The sequence below is a fragment of the Dendroctonus ponderosae genome, unplaced genomic scaffold (genome assembly GCF_020466585.1).
Source record: "Dendroctonus ponderosae isolate FM_Combo_2020 unplaced genomic scaffold, Dpon_F_20191213v2 Dpon_F_20191213_1, whole genome shotgun sequence".
NCBI lineage: Eukaryota > Metazoa > Arthropoda > Insecta > Coleoptera > Curculionidae > Dendroctonus > Dendroctonus ponderosae.
The window spans coordinates 53,167,669-53,186,306 of record NW_026017110.1 but is presented as its reverse complement, the minus strand read 5'-3'; the positions used below and the strand labels follow the sequence as shown (position 1 = coordinate 53,186,306).

The 18,638-nt window shown below is 36.5% G+C and overlaps 1 protein-coding gene across 5 annotated transcripts in view; it reads left to right on the top strand.

Moving 5' to 3' along the window:
• The window catches only part of LOC109533796 (E3 ubiquitin-protein ligase HUWE1), a 28,645-nt gene extending 11,404 nt beyond the window's left edge, over positions 1–17,241 (top strand). For 3 of the 5 annotated variants that reach the window (XM_019899207.2, XM_048661153.1, XM_019899208.2), the window contains exons 10-31: positions 2,118–5,027; positions 5,089–5,259; positions 5,346–5,612; positions 5,712–5,889; positions 6,289–6,465; positions 6,525–6,675; positions 6,726–7,261; positions 7,324–7,491; positions 8,037–8,117; positions 9,479–9,701; positions 9,761–10,095; positions 10,159–10,598; positions 10,656–10,919; positions 10,981–11,208; positions 12,054–13,170; positions 13,254–13,585; positions 14,909–15,287; positions 15,345–15,533; positions 15,588–15,909; positions 15,967–16,132; positions 16,195–16,385; positions 16,593–17,241. In XM_019899207.2, coding sequence (XP_019754766.1) covers positions 2,118–5,027; positions 5,089–5,259; positions 5,346–5,612; positions 5,712–5,889; positions 6,289–6,465; positions 6,525–6,675; positions 6,726–7,261; positions 7,324–7,491; positions 8,037–8,117; positions 9,479–9,701; positions 9,761–10,095; positions 10,159–10,598; positions 10,656–10,919; positions 10,981–11,208; positions 12,054–13,170; positions 13,254–13,585; positions 14,909–15,287; positions 15,345–15,533; positions 15,588–15,909; positions 15,967–16,132; positions 16,195–16,385; positions 16,593–16,695 — 8,928 coding nt within the window. In that variant the 3' untranslated portion in view covers positions 16,696–17,241. The remainder of the gene's footprint in view (positions 1–2,117; positions 5,028–5,088; positions 5,260–5,345; positions 5,613–5,711; positions 5,890–6,288; positions 6,466–6,524; positions 6,676–6,725; positions 7,262–7,323; positions 7,492–8,036; positions 8,118–9,478; positions 9,702–9,760; positions 10,096–10,158; positions 10,599–10,655; positions 10,920–10,980; positions 11,209–12,053; positions 13,171–13,253; positions 13,586–14,908; positions 15,288–15,344; positions 15,534–15,587; positions 15,910–15,966; positions 16,133–16,194; positions 16,386–16,592) is intronic. The other 2 variants (XM_048661155.1, XM_048661154.1) reach the window with 2 other exon arrangements.
• The last annotated feature ends 1,397 nt before the right edge of the window (positions 17,242–18,638 follow it).

The following is an 18,638-nucleotide window of genomic DNA, read 5'->3' as shown; positions in this document are numbered from 1 at the left end:
TTTAGACACGGAGCCTACAAGAAGGCGTGGGCCAGTAAATGAAAAATTAATAATTTTAGCAAGACACTGGATCAGTTTTTATCTACTCTAATACAAACGGTGGTTCCCATTTAAATGTGTTCATTTTGGCCCACCTACCACATATCTTACTTTAGAATATTACCCACTTGTCGTAGAAAAAAAAATCAAAATATATGTTTTTTTATTGTAAAACATGCGTCTTCCGTAATCGTTAAAATATCGATGTGCGATTTGACAAAAATTGTCATTTTCCATTTTTTAAATTACATTTCAGCAGCCTGTCAATCCGTAACGAAGCATCTTTGGGCGATCGTTTATAAAGCAAGCTAGGGTTATTTCCGAACATCGAATACGTGGCTAAAATAATGCCCCGTCCGCACGTATTTTATACATGTACCTTGTATATGTTAGACATTTTAATACGACTTGTACCAGAGATTAGTAGACTACTAATCTGTGTTTGTACTAGACAAAATCTAATATTACGAAAAATATTGCATATAAAATGAGCTCCGGGAGGCAGGGGTCCTTTTGACCTAGTCATTTCATGTCGGCTGCTATTAACAATAAAAGTAGATGCTATATAACTAATGATGAAAAGTGCCGTCAGCTGGTCCAATAGCGGTGGAAGCGAAGCGAGTGTGGGATGCTGAGGAACATGTCGAGAAAAGTTTTTTCCAAAACCGTTTTAGACAACCTGATTTTTTTTCATGAATTAAAGACGACAGATAATACATACAAAAATGGTCAGCTGGGCGTGTGATCGTGACGTAAGGAAAATAAAGGAAATCACATCATTTTTTTTAAATATTTTTTTTGATTTTATTTGATGATTTTAATAACATTTGAATATGTAATATGAAAATGACAATCAGCTGCATTTATATTGGGGAAACGACCGTCAGCCCAAGCAAGAATGTATGATTGCGCTCATATATCTCTATGACGCGCGGAATTTTCAATGGTCCGACTGACGACTTTTTCCCCAACGAGCAATCGGCTGACGAATATTTTAACATTTCTATTTATGAGTACTATAACGTTTATAAATTTCAAACTGCCCGTCAATAATCCACCGAAGGTATATATTATATGAAGTCTCCACTACAAAGGTATTTAGAACTGATCAGGCTAGTTAGAACTGATTTCGATATTGTGGAAGATGATATTTGGAACCGAGTGGTACTCATTTTAATAAGGCAATGCATTCGAAATATCCAGCCTAAACGATTGCCCGAGGATTTAAGTACTGACTTCTTGATAAAAGCAGAATGCGAAGTTTCACAAAAACTAATCAATTTTTATTGTAAAATTATCTCTACTAAATATATCCGATAAAAGTTAGTAAAAATATTGCGAGAACAGCAAAATCTTTTTCCGAAAATTTGATCTGCGCTGTTAGTCACAGCAGCAGTGAGTTTGGGAGAAAAAACATTAAAATCGATCGAAATCCGAAAGTTGAACCTGAACCTGACGAATTTTTTGGTCCAACATTTTTATTTCAAAAATAATTTTCCTTTAAAAATATTTTCTTTTCTCGTGAAAATACATGCCAAAATGTGTGGGTTTGTGAAAAAACAGAAAACTGTTAAATTTTGGAAAGTTTTGTCCAAAATTCGACTTGAAATCAAAAAACTTCCATTCGCTCACCTTATTGTTCAATTTAGAGAAAAAGTGGATCCCCAGTTTTTTATGCCATTTTATCATTCAGTGGGGTGCTTGGAATGAGTCAATTGATTTTGGTTTTCCAGATATTTTCAGTTTTCTTGGAGCAGCGTTTTTTGCAATTTCTCCGAAACCTTTGTTGCGATAAACTTCAAGTCAAGTAGCCTAAAATGATTCAAAACACTTTTTACTTTACTGCTCCATGTGGTGCTATAGCACCCACGCCTGTGGGTGCGCCAGCCAGCCACCTTCAATGTCGTCAGTCGAAGCTTATTTATCGGTATGGATAAAATCTAGCGGCATCAAAACACTATTCAAAATAGACTCCTGCCTCCCGGACTATTACGTCAGTTTGTCTGATTAAAGGACGCTTGATTTAAGTTAAGCAAACTATGACGGTTTGTTATAACGGTTTGCTCTGTTCATTTTAGGTGGCACTTGCTTTAAATGCGCTTCTTGCAAAAGGATTAGACTGTGATACTCTCCCGCCTTGTCCAACACCGAAATGTCGTCTCACATTTCTAATTTGTAGTGTAGGTTTTACAAGTCCTATGTTATTTGATGAGCGACGTTACCCCTATTATTTGATGCTGAAGAAGTTTATTAGTATGGGAGGTCAAGCTACGTTTTTCAAGACATTTCGATGGGCATTGCAAGGCGATGGAAAGATCCCCAGAGATGTAAATTCTTTACCAGACGGTACTTTAGGATTTTTTGATGCTTGGCTAACTTTACTGGAAAAGATGGTCAACCCTAAAGCAATTTTGGAAAGTCCTCATCTAATTTCAAATAGATCAGATGCAGCATATAATTTTGATCCTTTGAAATATTTGATACAGATCCATCGGCTTGCCTTTTACAGCATCGACAGATTGTGGGCTAATACACCCATTACTTCATATGGCAGTCGTATTACTGAAACTATATTAACTATTCTCAAGCACATTTACTGGGGCGAGAAAGTAATTAAAGAAAAATTGAAACAGGAAAATTTGAGGAACGACCAAGCGGCGTCGTCCAGCAATGGGCCAGTTACATTTCGGGACAATGATGACAATCTACGACAATTGATTGATATGGGATTTACTCGAGACCATGTGATAGAGGCACTGTTGCATTCGACTACTTTGGAACAGGCTACAGATTATCTGCTAACAATTCCGTTACAGTCCCGAGCAACTACTTCTAATATGGATGTCGAAACAGCAGAAGATGATCAAGTGATGCAAGCTGTGGCTATATCTCTTGATAGCAATAGCAGTCTGGATAATCACCATGCAATTGTTGAAGAATTGAAGACCTTATTGGATGATTTTGCCGAAACTGCACTGAATATGTGCCTTGAGCTTCTTAACAAAATGCCGGAGTTGGTTCATAAAACTTGTGAATTGTTAGTGACAATTATGAAACGCAATGGAAAAGTATATAGAGATGGCCTGCTCGAAACAATAGTAACAAACATTCTTGAAAATGCCAACATTATTGCTAACATCACTCTTCAGGCGCCAGCAAATAAACCTTCGTACAACATCATCGTGGACACGGAGGCTTCAAAGCGTTTGGCTAATTACACTCACCTTTTTATCTTATTTTACGAAGTAGCTTCATATTATGAAATGAGGCTGCCGTTTATGGCCATATATGGAACTCCTTTGGTAGATCTAGTAATCCAATTAATTCAACAAGCCGAATATCTAAGGAGAGACGTATTGCTGAACGATTCGAAAGAATTCCCCGAGCCGAAATGGTTGGCATCTTGTTTACTACTCATTGATGCATATTCCAAAGTAGCTAATCGTACAGATCGAAAATGCAAAATGCATATTAGCACAAATAGAGTCTGGCGATGGTATGATCTGGTCACTGGTAGATGGACGCACTATTCAGCAGAAAATAATAAAATTATTAATGAAGCATATTGGGCAGGAGAACAGAGTGTGAGAGTTACATGTTTAAGAAAGCGGTACACAATTACTTTCCCGAATATGCTGCAAATGAATGATGAAACTGGAAATAACAGACCAATTGCAATGACATTGTTATCATTAACACATCCAAGCTGTACTAATATTAGTAAAGAACCTCCTGAAGATCCTCTATTTGTAGAACTCACTAGTAAGGAGAGAGCGCGATGTATTCCGGTACCTCCTTTATCTAAAGCTCAAATAAAAACAGTGTTGAAGTGTTGCGTCAGCTTGTTGCATATGCCATTGGGACGTGATTTGTTGCATTCAATTTTACAAGTTTGCGTAAGATTTACCAGAGATTTTGAAATGGCAAAAGTATTTGTCGCTGCCGGAGGTATTAAGTGCCTGTTACAGCTTAGGCACATTCCAGATTTTGGAGGATTTGGAGTGATTGCTACTATTTTAATCCGGCATGCATTGGAAGAGCCGAATACTTTAGCTTACGCTCTGGAGAAGGTAATTAGAGGAAGAGCTTTGTGCGCCATTCCCCCTCCTTATAGAGACTTGCTATATCTATCCAGACAACTGGGGGCTGCGGTAACTCGAGATCCAAATGCATTTTTCCAAGTGGCAAATAATGTTTTGAGAGTCGACGTTTCTGTCTCTAAACCTGGAGACAGTCTAGACGCTGCTTTCCCGCTGAAAGCAGAACCCCCAACCCGAACTAAAGCTCCGCCTTTAGAAGATCCAATTTCAATTCAAGTGGTATACGATCTATTGGATGCTCTTTTAAAACCGCTTGTAGACAAAACAAAAGAAGATACCGATATAGATCGGAAAGAACTTAAGAAATGTTACGTAGACGCTACGGCTGGAGCCGAAAGCCTCTCAGCTTTCAATCTGCCTGCTACTTCAACGGCCAACACTGACGGTAAAAAGGAAGGAGCCAAGGCTACAGCACCAACAACTGATAAAAAAGACGATAAGACTGTTGTCAAACCGATGCTTCCCAAGTCAGTTATTTTGAAAATTTTGGCTGACGCTGTTGTTTCATATGGACCAATCGCCAAATTGGTAACGGAATACAACTATAAAGCAAACTGCGTCGAAATGATTAAAGAAGATACCTCAGCATTAGCTTTTATTTTCGATAAAATCCTTCCAGAAACAGAAAACATTTCTGATTCTGACTGCGCTACAATGTGTCGAATGCTAATTGCTGCGTTAGCGTCAGCTAACCATTCTCCAGACGCTCAACTGCTCCTTGTCAGTGAAGTAAAAGCCGCTTTAAGTAGGGCTGTGGCTTTACCAGAATCTTCAGAGAAGCACAGTCAAATTCAGCATATTTGTGGAATTATTTCTACTATGATTGATAATTGTCCTATGCCCCCTAGAAATCCGAATAATGTGAGTTCCCTCAACAATATCATCAAGGTAAAGTATTGTGATTTTATTTTCATTCCTCGTTTTTAATGGCGCTAAACTGATTTTTCAGATTTTGATTCGACGAGGACTATTTAACGATTTAGCGAAAATAACACATTATCTTGATCTATCATCACCGTATACTTCTTTTACTGCCAACGCTGCACTAAAACCTTTAGAGTCACTCTCCAGAACAATTAATCAGCCTGGTCCCAACACAACCGTCGCCAAAGGAAGAAAGGTATTTTCCAAATTAGGTGTAATTATATTTTTTGGCTTATATAAAATTAGAAGTTGATATAATGAATATTATTTATGTCATTTTAGCCTAGCACGACAGCACCAGGAGATACATCAACTGGATCAAGTACTCAAACAGAACAATCTAATAGGTTGGAAGAGGAGGACTCGGAGAATGTTGAAGATGCTCAGTCCGAAACCAACACTGAACGAAACGAGGCTGAAGGCGAACGTGATAGATTAGAAGAAATCATGGAACAAATTTTAGATGGTGCAACTGAAAGAGTACGCAGTTCAACAATGGAAATCGATGACGTGGGACCTTTGGGCTACGACCCAGAGAGAGATCCTACGGTATTGGTCAAGCGTTTTTAAATTGTGTATTTTTTCGTAATATAATGACCAAATCCGAGAAGGTTTCATTTTTATATTAAATTTTTTTGAGTCTTGTAGGAAGAACTAATGAGTACTGATTCTGGTGAATCTGATTCTAATCCATCAGATGATAATGATGAAGATGGAAATAATGATGATGATGATGGAGTTGACGTTGATATGGACGACAATGATGATAACGATGATAATAATTACGATGACGACGACAATAATGAAGGAGACCGAAGAGGAAGAGGTGAGTGAAGTTTTTCATATTTAAACATCAGCTCATTGTTTTTTGCCTCACTGCTGCTAGGACGATTGAGAGGTTTGTTCATTTCCTATATTGTTATACACGAAATTAACTAGTTTTTTCACTTTTGTTCCATTTTCATCATTTTTTTTTGTTTACTCTCATCGTGACGTTACACTTCTACATTTTATTGGATATTTACATTCCATGACTCGAAACTTTCTCTAGATAAATTGATATTGTGCTATACAGAAAAGAAACATCGTTGATCGATTTAAACAAAAAGTATTATTTGTTTATGTTGACTGACTGCTCATTTGATATGATCCCATATTAGACATTTTGAACAAACTTCGGTACTTATATCGAACAGTGACGAGGTACAGAACGTTTCTCTTGCAGATTCCGAGCTACTAGAAGAATCTTCCGGTTTGTTCAGAGTAGCAACCAATGATAGAGAGGAAGATGTACTCATGATTCATTATGACGGCGAAAATGAGGCCGCTTTACCTAGAATGATTAGATGGAATGAAAATGGTTATGCAGTTCCAATGTTGGATGACAATTCCGGTGACCACGGTGAGTTATTTTAATTGTCTATGTTTTTAAGTTATTTTTAAATAATTTTGCTCTTTCAGCCATCATTCACCCGCTTTTATTATCAAGAAATGGGGGTGAGACTAACACAAACACCGTATCTAGGACACAACGTACCACTCAACATAGACCTCGACGCTATCAATATTTACTAAATCCGAGAAATCCGAACCCGCCTGTAATCCTGCAAAGGTATGTTGCTTCCACATGTAAAGTAGGCAAAGCTAAGTTTTGTTTATCAGGTTATTAGGTACTCATGATCCGCATGCGATGGCAAACATGATGACTGCAAATAATATACTTGCGGCACCTGCAGATATTGCTCGGGAACAAGCCAGGGTGGTTATTATGGATAATTTTGGAATTCTACCATCAAATGAAGAACAAATTGATTTTGTTGATCAGTCTGGTTATCTTTTTGGGCCCGGATTAGCTGCAACACTTAGTCACGTACCACCAGTGGTGCACTGGTGGAATATGGAATCAAAGCTTCTTGATTTAGAATCAGTCTTCGATTGCACTTCATGGATCTGCAATCTTTTGATGCCAAATTTGCTAAAACATAGGAATGAGGATATGAAAGTGAAGAAAGCTAAAGAGGAAGAAGAAAGAGCCAAAAAGCGAAAAGGAAAAACCGATATACTTAAACCTTTAAATGATGCGAAAGACGCTAAATGGCATTTGTTACCAGACAGATCAGATCCCCTTGATCCCGATGACCATCAGCTTATGTTGTTTAATTATACACACGACGGTGAAAATGATCAAAACAGCAGAGGTAAATAAAAATAAATCTTACATGTAATCAATGTAATAAAATATTTGAAAACATTATTTCAGAGAGAATGGATAGCGGAGAAACTAATCAGGAAACAACGTTAACCAGCGGGCAAGAAAATGTTCCGCCAGACAGAGATTCAATTGTAGTCATCGGTGTGCCATCGCAAAGAACGACGCTAGTTATAAACTATCCCAGTGATTCCAGTTCAGGCGATTCGTCCAATAGAGGTAATAACATCCGTACTATTTATATCTTTCTTCAAGTTTTGGTGACTCCTATAGTTTCAATGCCGTTTTATTGTTTGATTCCGTATTTACATATCTGCCGAAATACATTTTCAAGAATATTTCATAATTTATAATACACATTTTATAGGGTGACGATAAATAGATTTTCCATTTTTTTCAAATTGAGTTCCTTCCTAAACATTACATTTTATTAAAATTGTTATTTTAGATTTGAGTTAAAAGATTTTCCATTCCATATTAAGTGCAAATTTGTTTGAGTTTAAAAACATAAAACAGTGTTTTATGTTTAACTTAAACTTTTTCCCAATACGAAATAACCTTTATTAACTGTTGTATTTGTAAAATATTGTGTTGCAAAAGCACATTGCTCTAATGATTCAGTACTATAAGCCTAATTATTTTAAAGTTATACTAATAAAATCGTTGATTTTGCAATTAAAAATGCCAATAGACTTTGTATAGTATGTATAGTACGTACAAGCTACTTTGTAAATTACGCTGTTAATGCGGAAATAACTTTTAAGACGATGGTGAAGGAGGTGCTGACTCGCAGCCAGATGTTCGTGTAGACGTTACTGATGTTTTGGTGGAACATAGCCGGGAAGGTAAGCTACTAGCCTTATATTATATATTTCTGTGTGTGTGTTATCCAGTACTTATAGTTCAACCAGTTTCAGACGATGAAACTGATATCGATATTCGATTAATATTTTTACTTGCAAGTCTTTGCACACCTAATAGCAACTTTAGAGGCTTTTGTTCATTGTAAGGTAAACTGCGGATGCTAAGCTTAAGTAGGCATTTTTAACGTTGTTTTGTTTTGGTTGATATTAGATTCGTTTGACGATATCAATATCGATATTAACGCTGTAGCTTCATACCTTGCGAGTACTTCAACTCAAAGTATTTTCAGTACAGGTAAATAAGTGGCTGGTGAGGATTTTAAAATTTGGATCAATGTTTAGACTTGATGTCATTTGATTTGTGGCTGTATGAGGATGATTCAGAAAGAGCAACCATTTTATCTGCTAAATAGCTGAAATCTTCTGTCCGGTGGAATCGCATTCATAGGTGGTGCATGCCGCAAAAGAAACTTCAAAATCGTCACTACTCTTTCGTCTTGCGTCAAAGTTGATAGTTGCACGTGGTCGATTGTATATCCAGAAGCGCATGCTGCAGGTGTTATTTGATCATATTGATTTTTCTAATGAGAATCCAAAGTAACAGTTATTTGCCATTTTTGAGGTCGACTGGATTTTGCAAAATGTTTTTCAGTGACTTACAAATTCCTCAATCCAGGAGCTATGCCATTTGACGACTTTTATGGTAGCAAACTATTGATCAATGTTCTTTGCTCTCCCTGCTTAATGGGAGATTTATTAATGCGAAATATCTGTGTAGTTGTTTTTGTGCTTTTGTTTTCTTTTCATGCCTTTTCGCTCTTTTCAATCATTTTATTTGAGAAAGTTTTTTGAGCTTTTCGTGTGGCTATACTAAGCTACCTTCTGAATAAATGATGGAAGTGAATTCCTATATTGATCGGAGTTGGTATATGAGGATCCCGAGAAATGTACACAATATTTTAAAATTTATGGAAAGTTGTATTTTTGTTGGAATAAAGAAAATCTTCACTAAAATGTGAAGTTTTCGAGTCGCATGAAGTATTTAATTTTAGAAAGGAATTGTGATCTCCAACAGTTGTACCTTTTTATTAATAGATGCCCGCCCACGCCATCTCAATAATCCAGAAGATACGCAATTTTGATTTTAGTAGTTAGTTATCATATGGGTGCTTCTGTCGTTTGAGTCCCTCCAAATTTTTAGTTTTTTTTTTTACCTTAAAAAACACTTAAGCACTTTCAGCGAAACTCAAACGGCACAAGCACTTATCATATGTGCCTTATTATAATTTATGACTGGTATTTTTGTCATAGTTCTTCTAAATATTGAGTATAAATTACTTCAGATTCACCGAATGATTCCAATTCAATTAATCCTGGAGGAAATAGTCAAAGTGAGATGGTGATTACTCCTTTAAGAATTAACTTCAGAAGTGAACCAAGTGCAGAAAGTCAATCCAATCTTAGTGAATCAAGTCAAAATATCGCTACAGCACAAACTCAGACCACTTCAGCAGATGCCATTGAAAGAGCCGACGACAGCAATAGTAGAGCTGATTCGGAAAATAGGTAAATTTTACCAATTTAAGATTCATTCTTAGTCTAATTGTTTGGTTTTCATGATTTAGTGAAAGTGACTATTTTCCAAGTGAAATGTCATTATCGGCATTCTTTCCGAACCCAAGAATTGGTGAATTTAACACATCTAGACGTGTTGGATTTCCAAGAGAGGGTGACGATCAAGAATCAGATGATACTTCGAGATTTCGCCGAAGTCCTGGTTCTTTGCAAGCTATTTTTGAGGAAGCAATTAATCAGCATATCGAAGATTATGCTTCAAATAGGGATCGAGATGGAGCACCAGTCGAAGGTGCTTCAAGTGGTAGTTCTTCTGAACAACAAAGCCAATCCGAAGATGCACGAATTGCAAATGACGCCTCTAGTTCTACAAATACCTCGCAAGGTACACTAATTTGATAGTTTACAGTTTCATAAGTTCAATAATAAACAAAATCTATTCGATTAGTGGAAAATAGAGAATCAACCGAAGGCGTTTCCGAACCTGAGCCAGTTGCAGGACCTACAAATGCAGGTCCCAGTACTGCCACTGAAGAAGATGATATCCCCGAAGGAGTGGATCCATCATTCTTAGAAGCTCTTCCTCCGGAGATCAGACGAGAAGTGCTTGAACAGCATAGGATCCTATGCCTGCAACAGCGTCTTGCAAATAGATCAGCAGAAACTACGAGTACCGCCGCTGCTAGTGCGGAAGCTTCAAATTCGAATGAAGTTCCTCAAGAAGTGAGCCCTGAGTTTTTAGCAGCTTTACCGCCGGCTCTTCAAGAAGAAGTATTAACACAACAAAGATTAGAGCAACAAAGACAAGCTGCCGCTAGAGCTCCTCCCAATGAACCGTTCGATGCACAGTCATTTTTCCAAACGTTACCGCCATCACTTCGCACCATGGTAATTAACATATACTTACAAGTTTATTGGTGATAATTATAATTTCTTTGCTTATAGATTCTCTCTGATATGGAGGACTCGCAGATGTCAGCATTACCTCCTGAGCTGGCAGCTGAAGCTCAAAACTTACGGCGTGATTGGTATGCTAGAAATAGGCAAATTGCTCAAGAACGATTCCTGCAAAGTAACCTGCCAACTATTATTAGGCATAGCAGGGGAGGCCGTCAAAGTCACAGACCAATCACTTTTCAAAGAGGAGGCTGGAGTCAATGGAGCAGAGAGTTTATATCTAGCACGTCGGTACGAAGCACCAATAGTCAAGTAAGACATGCTTATTTACCACCTCTAACAGTACATATTCAAGGAATTTGTTCATATTTAGATGAGAATAAGAGGTCGACAATTGTTAGATCACGAGGGAATCTCTTGTTTGCTAGTTCTGCTATTTACCGATGAACCTCATCTCAATAAATTACGACTACATAGAGTTATACGGAATTTGTGCTATCACGCTCCTACGAGAGAGTGGATAATCAACGCTTTACTTGCGGTTATTGATAAGAGTGTACATGCGAAACCAGACGAAACATCTACTAGGCCTTCAAGAAAGGTAAGACTTCAAATTCATTTTATTTCAAAGTAATATTTTGCAGTTTTTTTTTTGAGAAAATATTGGGTTTAATTAATTAGCTCTGTTATATGACGACATAAAATGCCACAAGTAAATTTGTCTATTGTTAAGGTGCGTCCACATCAGTAAATTTGTGTGTCGAATGATGAATTTTGAATTCGACGAAATTATTTACGGCGCAAATTTGCGTTCTTCACTTTTGTTTTGACATAAATAAAATGGTTACGATCCATTTTCGCTGAAACCATGTCTGTTAATACGGCGAGGTCGGAAAAGCAAACCGTTGCTGCAACGCTGCAAAATTAGAAGACCATAGAAAGTTTGACGCAAGTTTGTCATTTCGAAGTAATAATAATGTTTTAATAGTTAAGGGAAGATTCTCATTATTAATCCGTTGTAGATAGTTCATGATTAAATACGCCGCACACTTCTTTTTTTAAAGTGGAGAAGAAATGATGAATGCACCACACACAAATTAACTTCCAATATCAATACCCGCACATAAAATTAAAACCACTAGTGCACATCCGTGTCACAGCGTTTGTCGCAAATTTCTTTGAAGTATGCTAAAAAATCGAAAGCACCATGAATAGTGTGTGTTGTATCTGACGAAAATATTTGTGAGCTTCTTTGTGCCGCATATAGTCGTAGCATATAAAAAACAACGAGCACCAGCTCTTGATGTGGACGCACTTTTAGAACAGAAAAGTGGTACATCTCGTTCTATCTTCCTTCAAATGTTATACTTATTGAGTAGGAAAAGCTGCCGCGATTGACCGGTATAAAGGTCGTTTACAAATACATTTGCAGAATGATGCTTTCAGGTACCCCGTGCAGGTCCGCTTACCAGCAAACTTCAAACAGATACTCGTCATCTAAATACTGGAGGACATTGGCTGACTATTCGAATGGAAGCAGCACTTGGCTGTGCTGCTAATGTGTTTTTAGTAAGCAAGGGCCCTGGTAAAAAAGCGGATAGGCTCAGTGGAAGCCAGGCTATAGGAATTCATCCCCAAGCAGCGCCTGTAGTGTGCCGCAATACGCTAGATTTATTTACAGCATTAGCAAAAGCTTTTCCATCATGCCTTCTTCCCATCAGGCTATTTAGAGAAGATACACTAGATCGAAGTTCAATTTCACCGGTGAAGTTAAATGCCCCTGGTCAGCCCGATTTTTGGGACATTTTGCTTAAGCTGGATTCTGCGGGCGCCAAAAAGGGAAAGAGCATTGCAAAGTCGTCAATGGGATCAACTGCTACTGAAAGCGAGAGTATTTCTTTCGATAACACTGTGTTTGGACGATTATTGAATATGTTAGGATCACCAGTGGTTAATAGAAATACGCAACTGACAGATAATTTACTGAAGCTACTTTCTGTCACCACTTCTGGAATGCCGGAATTGGTTAAACCACACAGACTAAAGAAACAAAGTAGCGGTGACCCAAGTGTAATTTTGACGAGCCAGCCTCCCATAAATGCCTTGACACTTGCAGTTAACGTAATAACTTATAAAAACTGCTCAGAAGAAGGTCTAGAATTTATTACTAATCTGTTGCTAAATCTGGCCAGCTCATCGCAAGAAATGAGCTATTTGATCCTTAGGCTTTTACTGAATGGGGCTATTGAAATCGGATTAATCGTAGAAAGTCAAATACAAAGCATGCTCGGCGATCTGCAAGATCTGAAAACCTTGTTGAAGAAGAAAATAGATGATAAAGATAAAGACAGTGGGCCGTCAACATCAAAAGGAGTCTTACACAACAGATTCACTAATGAGCAGGTGATAGTAACTGCATCAACTAAAGTTAAGGCCGCTTGTGAACTTCAGTTACCTTCAATGGTTCCATTAACGTCAAAATCGTCGAGCCAGCTGTTCTTTTTGCGAGTTCTCAGAGTTATTGTGCAAATTCGAAACTCAATCAAGCACAATTTAAAACGCAGTGAGTATCCGTTATTAAATTCACTCTTTCTGAAGTTGAATACTATAAATTCGGTATTTCCAAAAACATTTTTTTTTCCAAAGATAATCTAGAAGGTGGACTTCCGGCTCTTAGCGATCAACTTTGTCGATTAGAGAGCCTATGGGAGACGTTAAGTCTTTGTCTTTTGGAGTTGGAACACGCTCCAGATCATCATGCGGTATTGGTGTTACAACCGGCTGTGGAGGCATTCTTTTTGGTTCATTCACCACAGCAAGGATCTGTCGCTTACAAGGGAGTGGAGAAAGAGACACCTAACGCTACTGCAGAAGGTGGAGAACCGCAAAATCCACCAGAATCTGTGCCCGCACCTGCTGCAAGTGCTGATCGGTTAGGTGAAAGGATCTGGTTTAATCTTGCCGAGGTAATAACGTCGGTAAGTTTATTTATATAATAAGATTTTGAAACATTATTGATATACAGGCTGTTTTTTGAGCAAACGAAGAAGCATTATTTATGGCAATAATCGTATTGTTTTCATAATCGAGAGTTTTTGTGTTCTTATTATACAGGATGTACCAAATTAAGTGCGCACCGGAGATAGCGCGTGGGTTTAAATGCAGAGTTGTATATTTTTTAGCCGGTTGAATTGATGGTAAAAATCACCTATTTTGAAATTAAACCCCTTGTATATTGGTACACAAAATTGTAGCCAATTTAATTCTACACAAAAAATTTCAGTACCATTTTTTTCTAAAACACAAGTTTTTAAAGTATTAAATACTGTACTTCTAACAACCTAAGCGGATAATAGATTGAAAATGTCTTAAAACTAACTATGAACTCAAAAATAACATGTAATAATTAAAATTGAAGATGTTTATAGAAGGTCTTCAAAAATACCCCCTCCTGATTAATACATTTTAAAGTGAGCTTTTTACAGAGTTCAGTTCTTTTACGTTTTACTAATGAAGTAATCTCAGGGGGATCGCGCCTGAAAACATAGATATCGACGTTTTAACGGTAAAATTTCTCTCATGTTATGAGCTGGAGCACCGTCTTGTCGAAAGAATATTTAGAATTTTTTTGCTTAATTAACTTCCACAAAAAAAATAAAAAAATTGCCTTAGTAACTCGCTATCGCGCTAACCAGTTATTGTTCCTTGGTAAATCCCGCTATTTTCACGCTTATTATGCCAAACCATACCTTAACGGTAAAATGTATGTGTGGGTGACGGGTGTTCATTAGAAATACAATTTCCTTGCTCTGATAGTGAACATTTTTCTTTTTAAACATGCCTTGGTTGGAAAAATTTGACTCATCACTCCACAAAAATCGTCGTTTGGCATTTGATACATTTATTAACCATCGACAAAATTCCAGGCTTCTCTCGGAATCCCCCGCATGAAGCTGTTGAACTGGTTTACATTTGTATGCAACATACTTGAATTTTTTTAAGATTCGCCTAATTGTAAATAAGTAAATGTCGCTTTCTCTTCTTAAATCTCTCACATATTCTTTTTTTCGGTTTGTTTATTTCCAGTATTAACTGTCCTTCTTCGTTTTATTTCAAAAGTGTTGTTGTTTTGCCGAATTTTTCAATAGTGACAACTCTGGTGCCCGTTCTGAAGAAAAAGAACTGCAGTTCAATATATTTTTTCTCATGTTATATTTTCGTCTTTTCATGCGTTTTATGTCTAAACCTGACATTTTCATGCTGTTTGCCAATATATTTAACAAAACATTTTTATTATTTAGCCCGTTCAGGAGGAATCATCTCGAACTAGTTTTGATTTTGAACATCGGCAAATCGAACAGCGTGTGGTTACACCCGAGCAGCAAAAGTTTCTTGCATTCGCTGAGAAACATCGTACGGTACTCAATCAGATACTGAGGCAAAGTACGGCTCATTTAGCAGATGGGCCGTTTGCTGTATTGGTTGATCATACAAGGATTCTGGACTTTGATATCAAGCGCCGCTACTTCCGTACTGAACTGGAGCGAATGGATCATGGAATTCGCAGAGAGGAAACTGCTGTCCACGTTCGTCGTAGTAATGTGTTTGAAGATTCTTTTAGAGAATTATTTAGAAGAGCACCAGAAGAATGGAAAAATAGATTCTATATTGTATTTGAAGGTGACAAAACGATGAGTATAATTTTATTAAATCTACAAATTTTTTCAATTTTTTCAGATGAGGAAGGTCAAGATGCAGGTGGGCTTTTAAGAGAATGGTATGTTATTATTTCGAGAGACATATTTAATCCAATGTACGCGCTGTTTACGGTCTCGCCAGGAGATAGAGTGACATACATGATAAATTCTGCCAGTCACTATAATTCTAACCATCTATGTTACTACAAGTTTGTTGGGAGAGTGATTGGTGAGTGAGGCAGCTTTTAATTTTTTTTTTAATACTAACAAAAATATGTTTTAGCTAAAGCGATATACGATAATAAATTACTAGAGTGCTACTTTACTAGATCATTCTATAAGCACATTTTGGGAATACCAGTCAAATATACAGATATGGAGAGTGAAGATTACAGCTTTTACAGAGGCCTTGTGTATCTAATGGAGAATAACATTAATCACTTGGGCCTAGATTTAACATTCAGCACCGAAATTAGTGAATTCGGAGTCACCGAAACAAGGGATCTAATTCCAAATGGCAGACATATTCCAGTCAGTGAGGAAAATAAAATGGAATACGTGCGACTGGTCTGTCAAATGAAGATGACTGGAGCTATTAAACAACAGTAAGTTGGAAGTTTTCTAGTTAATTTTTTTCATTGTCGCTCAATGCTTTTTTGCAGATTAACGGCTTTCTTAGAAGGATTTTATGATATCATTCCAATGCGTTTGATTTCAATATTTAATGAGCAAGAGCTGGAATTGCTTATTTCTGGTTTACCAAATGTAGATATCGACGATCTTAAAGCCAATACGGAATATCACAAGTATCAGTCTAACTCGTTACAGGTAAGAAAATCATATATCTTACTGATCTACTAATAACTGTACTTTTTCTTTAACTATTTCAGATTCAGTGGTTCTGGCGCGCTCTAAGATCTTTTGATCAAGCTGACAGAGCGAAATTCCTCCAATTTGTCACAGGAACATCGAAAGTACCTTTACAAGGGTTTAGTGCTCTTGAGGGTATGAACGGTGTTCAAAAATTCCAGATTCATCGTGATGATCGGTCCACAGATCGGTTGCCTTCCGCGCATACTTGGTAAGGTTTTGTTTTTTAATAATAATAAATTTCATGAAATGTTCGATAATTTTTTAGTTTGTAGGGATTTGTTTGAAAATTCTAATTATGTTCATTGGTAATTTTTTTCCTTCTGTGCAATGAAAGTCATATTGTACTTGCCAAGAAAATAAGTTTATGGCTGCCCTTCCGTTATTCGATGGTGGCTAATTCAATAATTTGTTGCAGTTTTAACCAATTAGATCTACCAGTATACGAGACATACGACAAATTGAGGGCCTATCTGCTGAAAGCTATCCATGAATGTTCCGAGGGTTTTGGCTTCGCTTAAATAAACCTTTAATGTTATTTAAGACTGATCTGTTAGATTGTTTATACATATATCATTCTCTAGTATAGTCTTGATGTGTACATAAACTCTATCTAAAGATTGCGCTAGTTGGTGCAGACTAGGAAGATAACTGCTAACTATAATGTTAAGTGTACAGAGAATGTAAAGTCGATATTAAATTTTTCGGTTTAAAATTCTGTATTTAACGTAACATGTTTCTTGTAGTTTATTGTATTAATTGTATATTTCTCACTAAGGTTGCAATTGTAACTGTGTAAAGAAAGGGCCCATAAGGCAATTCGAGTGTGATACTGATTTTGTTTAGTTAGATTCTCTGCTAAATATTGTAATTACCGGAATTTTAGTATTGTTTAGTGTTAGTTAAAAAATCATTCTCTATTGTATCAATCCGAAGATTTATACTTCGTTGTGATTTAAATTCGTGTTTGTTTACATTATTTTTTATAATACTATATAAGCTGTAACTTGTACGAATACATTAAAATCTGTAAGAAATGGTATCAACAAATAAAGATTTACGTTTCACAAATATTTTTTATTTCGTCCCTAGAAATATTTTTTTATTTCAGGTTTGAATGTCGTTAATTTTACGAACACGCAAATAATGTCACTGCAACAATAAATAGTACATGCATTTTTACCGGATACCAAACAGCAGTAGATATCCTTTATAAAATAAAACTTCGATCGAATTAACCTCGGGAAATTATTGAGAATTTTTTAACCGCATCACCTTGGGCCGCCCGCTTCCTCCATCTTCTTACAGAAAAAACAGCTCAAGTGCATTTCAGCTTTGACTTAATCGTTGCATTTAGTTTCCTGATTGAGTCATTGTCTGATCAACAACCATCTTGCCTTGTTATGTACTTATTTGTGTACGAAATTATTACGAACTTATAAGGATTAAGTCATGGGTGTAGGTTATTCAATAATTCCAGCCTCGTGATTGTTTTAATAGCGAATTTTTGTTTCAATACAATCAGAAATTACAGTGTTACGGCAAGTTTGTGTAAAATGCGTTTGGAATTTTACTGTTTACGATTTTCTTGTAATTTTTTTTTATAAACGGCGACAAGCTGATTTGACCCAAATAACATTGAATTATGAGCTAATAAACAAACATCGTACTGAAATTAGGCAGGATCATTTATGAGCATTTTTGATGATTTGGAAAAAGTATTCATATTTATTTTGAGATTCTTTGGCACTGTTGTGTGTTCTCGTATTCGAATACTTTCAATGCGTCCTACTTGCTTTTAGTTACTACATTTTCTAAGCATTTTACTTGAAGCACATTAAACGCTGATAAAATAATAAAAGTCCAAAGAGTGTTTAATAATAGCAAGTCAATATATGAGTCAAAAAATATCTCACTCAAACATGAGTTTGGGAACATTCATTGCCAAACTACAGAATGTTAAGGTTCGAATCTAGACTATTTCACGTTTTTTGAGATGTTTGTGAAGTTTTCTCCACTCTTAGACAGATCTTTCTAGACAAATTAACTTATATTATGGAGTATATGAAGCAGGGTTAAACATATAAAAGGTTCTCATTAGTGCTCCATATTGTTATGTTAAATTTACAATTTTAATTATTTGGACTTTGTAGACACGTAAGCAAAATATGACAATCCTGAAAACTACCTCTCTCAATAGAGCGTGAACGCAATAAATATTTATTACATTCCTAAAATTTACACAGAAGTGGAAATGCCGAAGTTCAAGAAGGCTCTGATTAATCGCTAAAACATTTTTAACTGTTTATTGTTAATCGGATTTATCAAAAGTTCCTAACTTTTATGAAGGTAGAAGTGACACTTTCAATTTTCAGAGTCTTAGAAGTTTAGGAGTTTCCATCTCGGAAGCAATTGGAAATATTTCAACAATCACTAGAACCGTTTCAATAGAGAATCTCAAGAG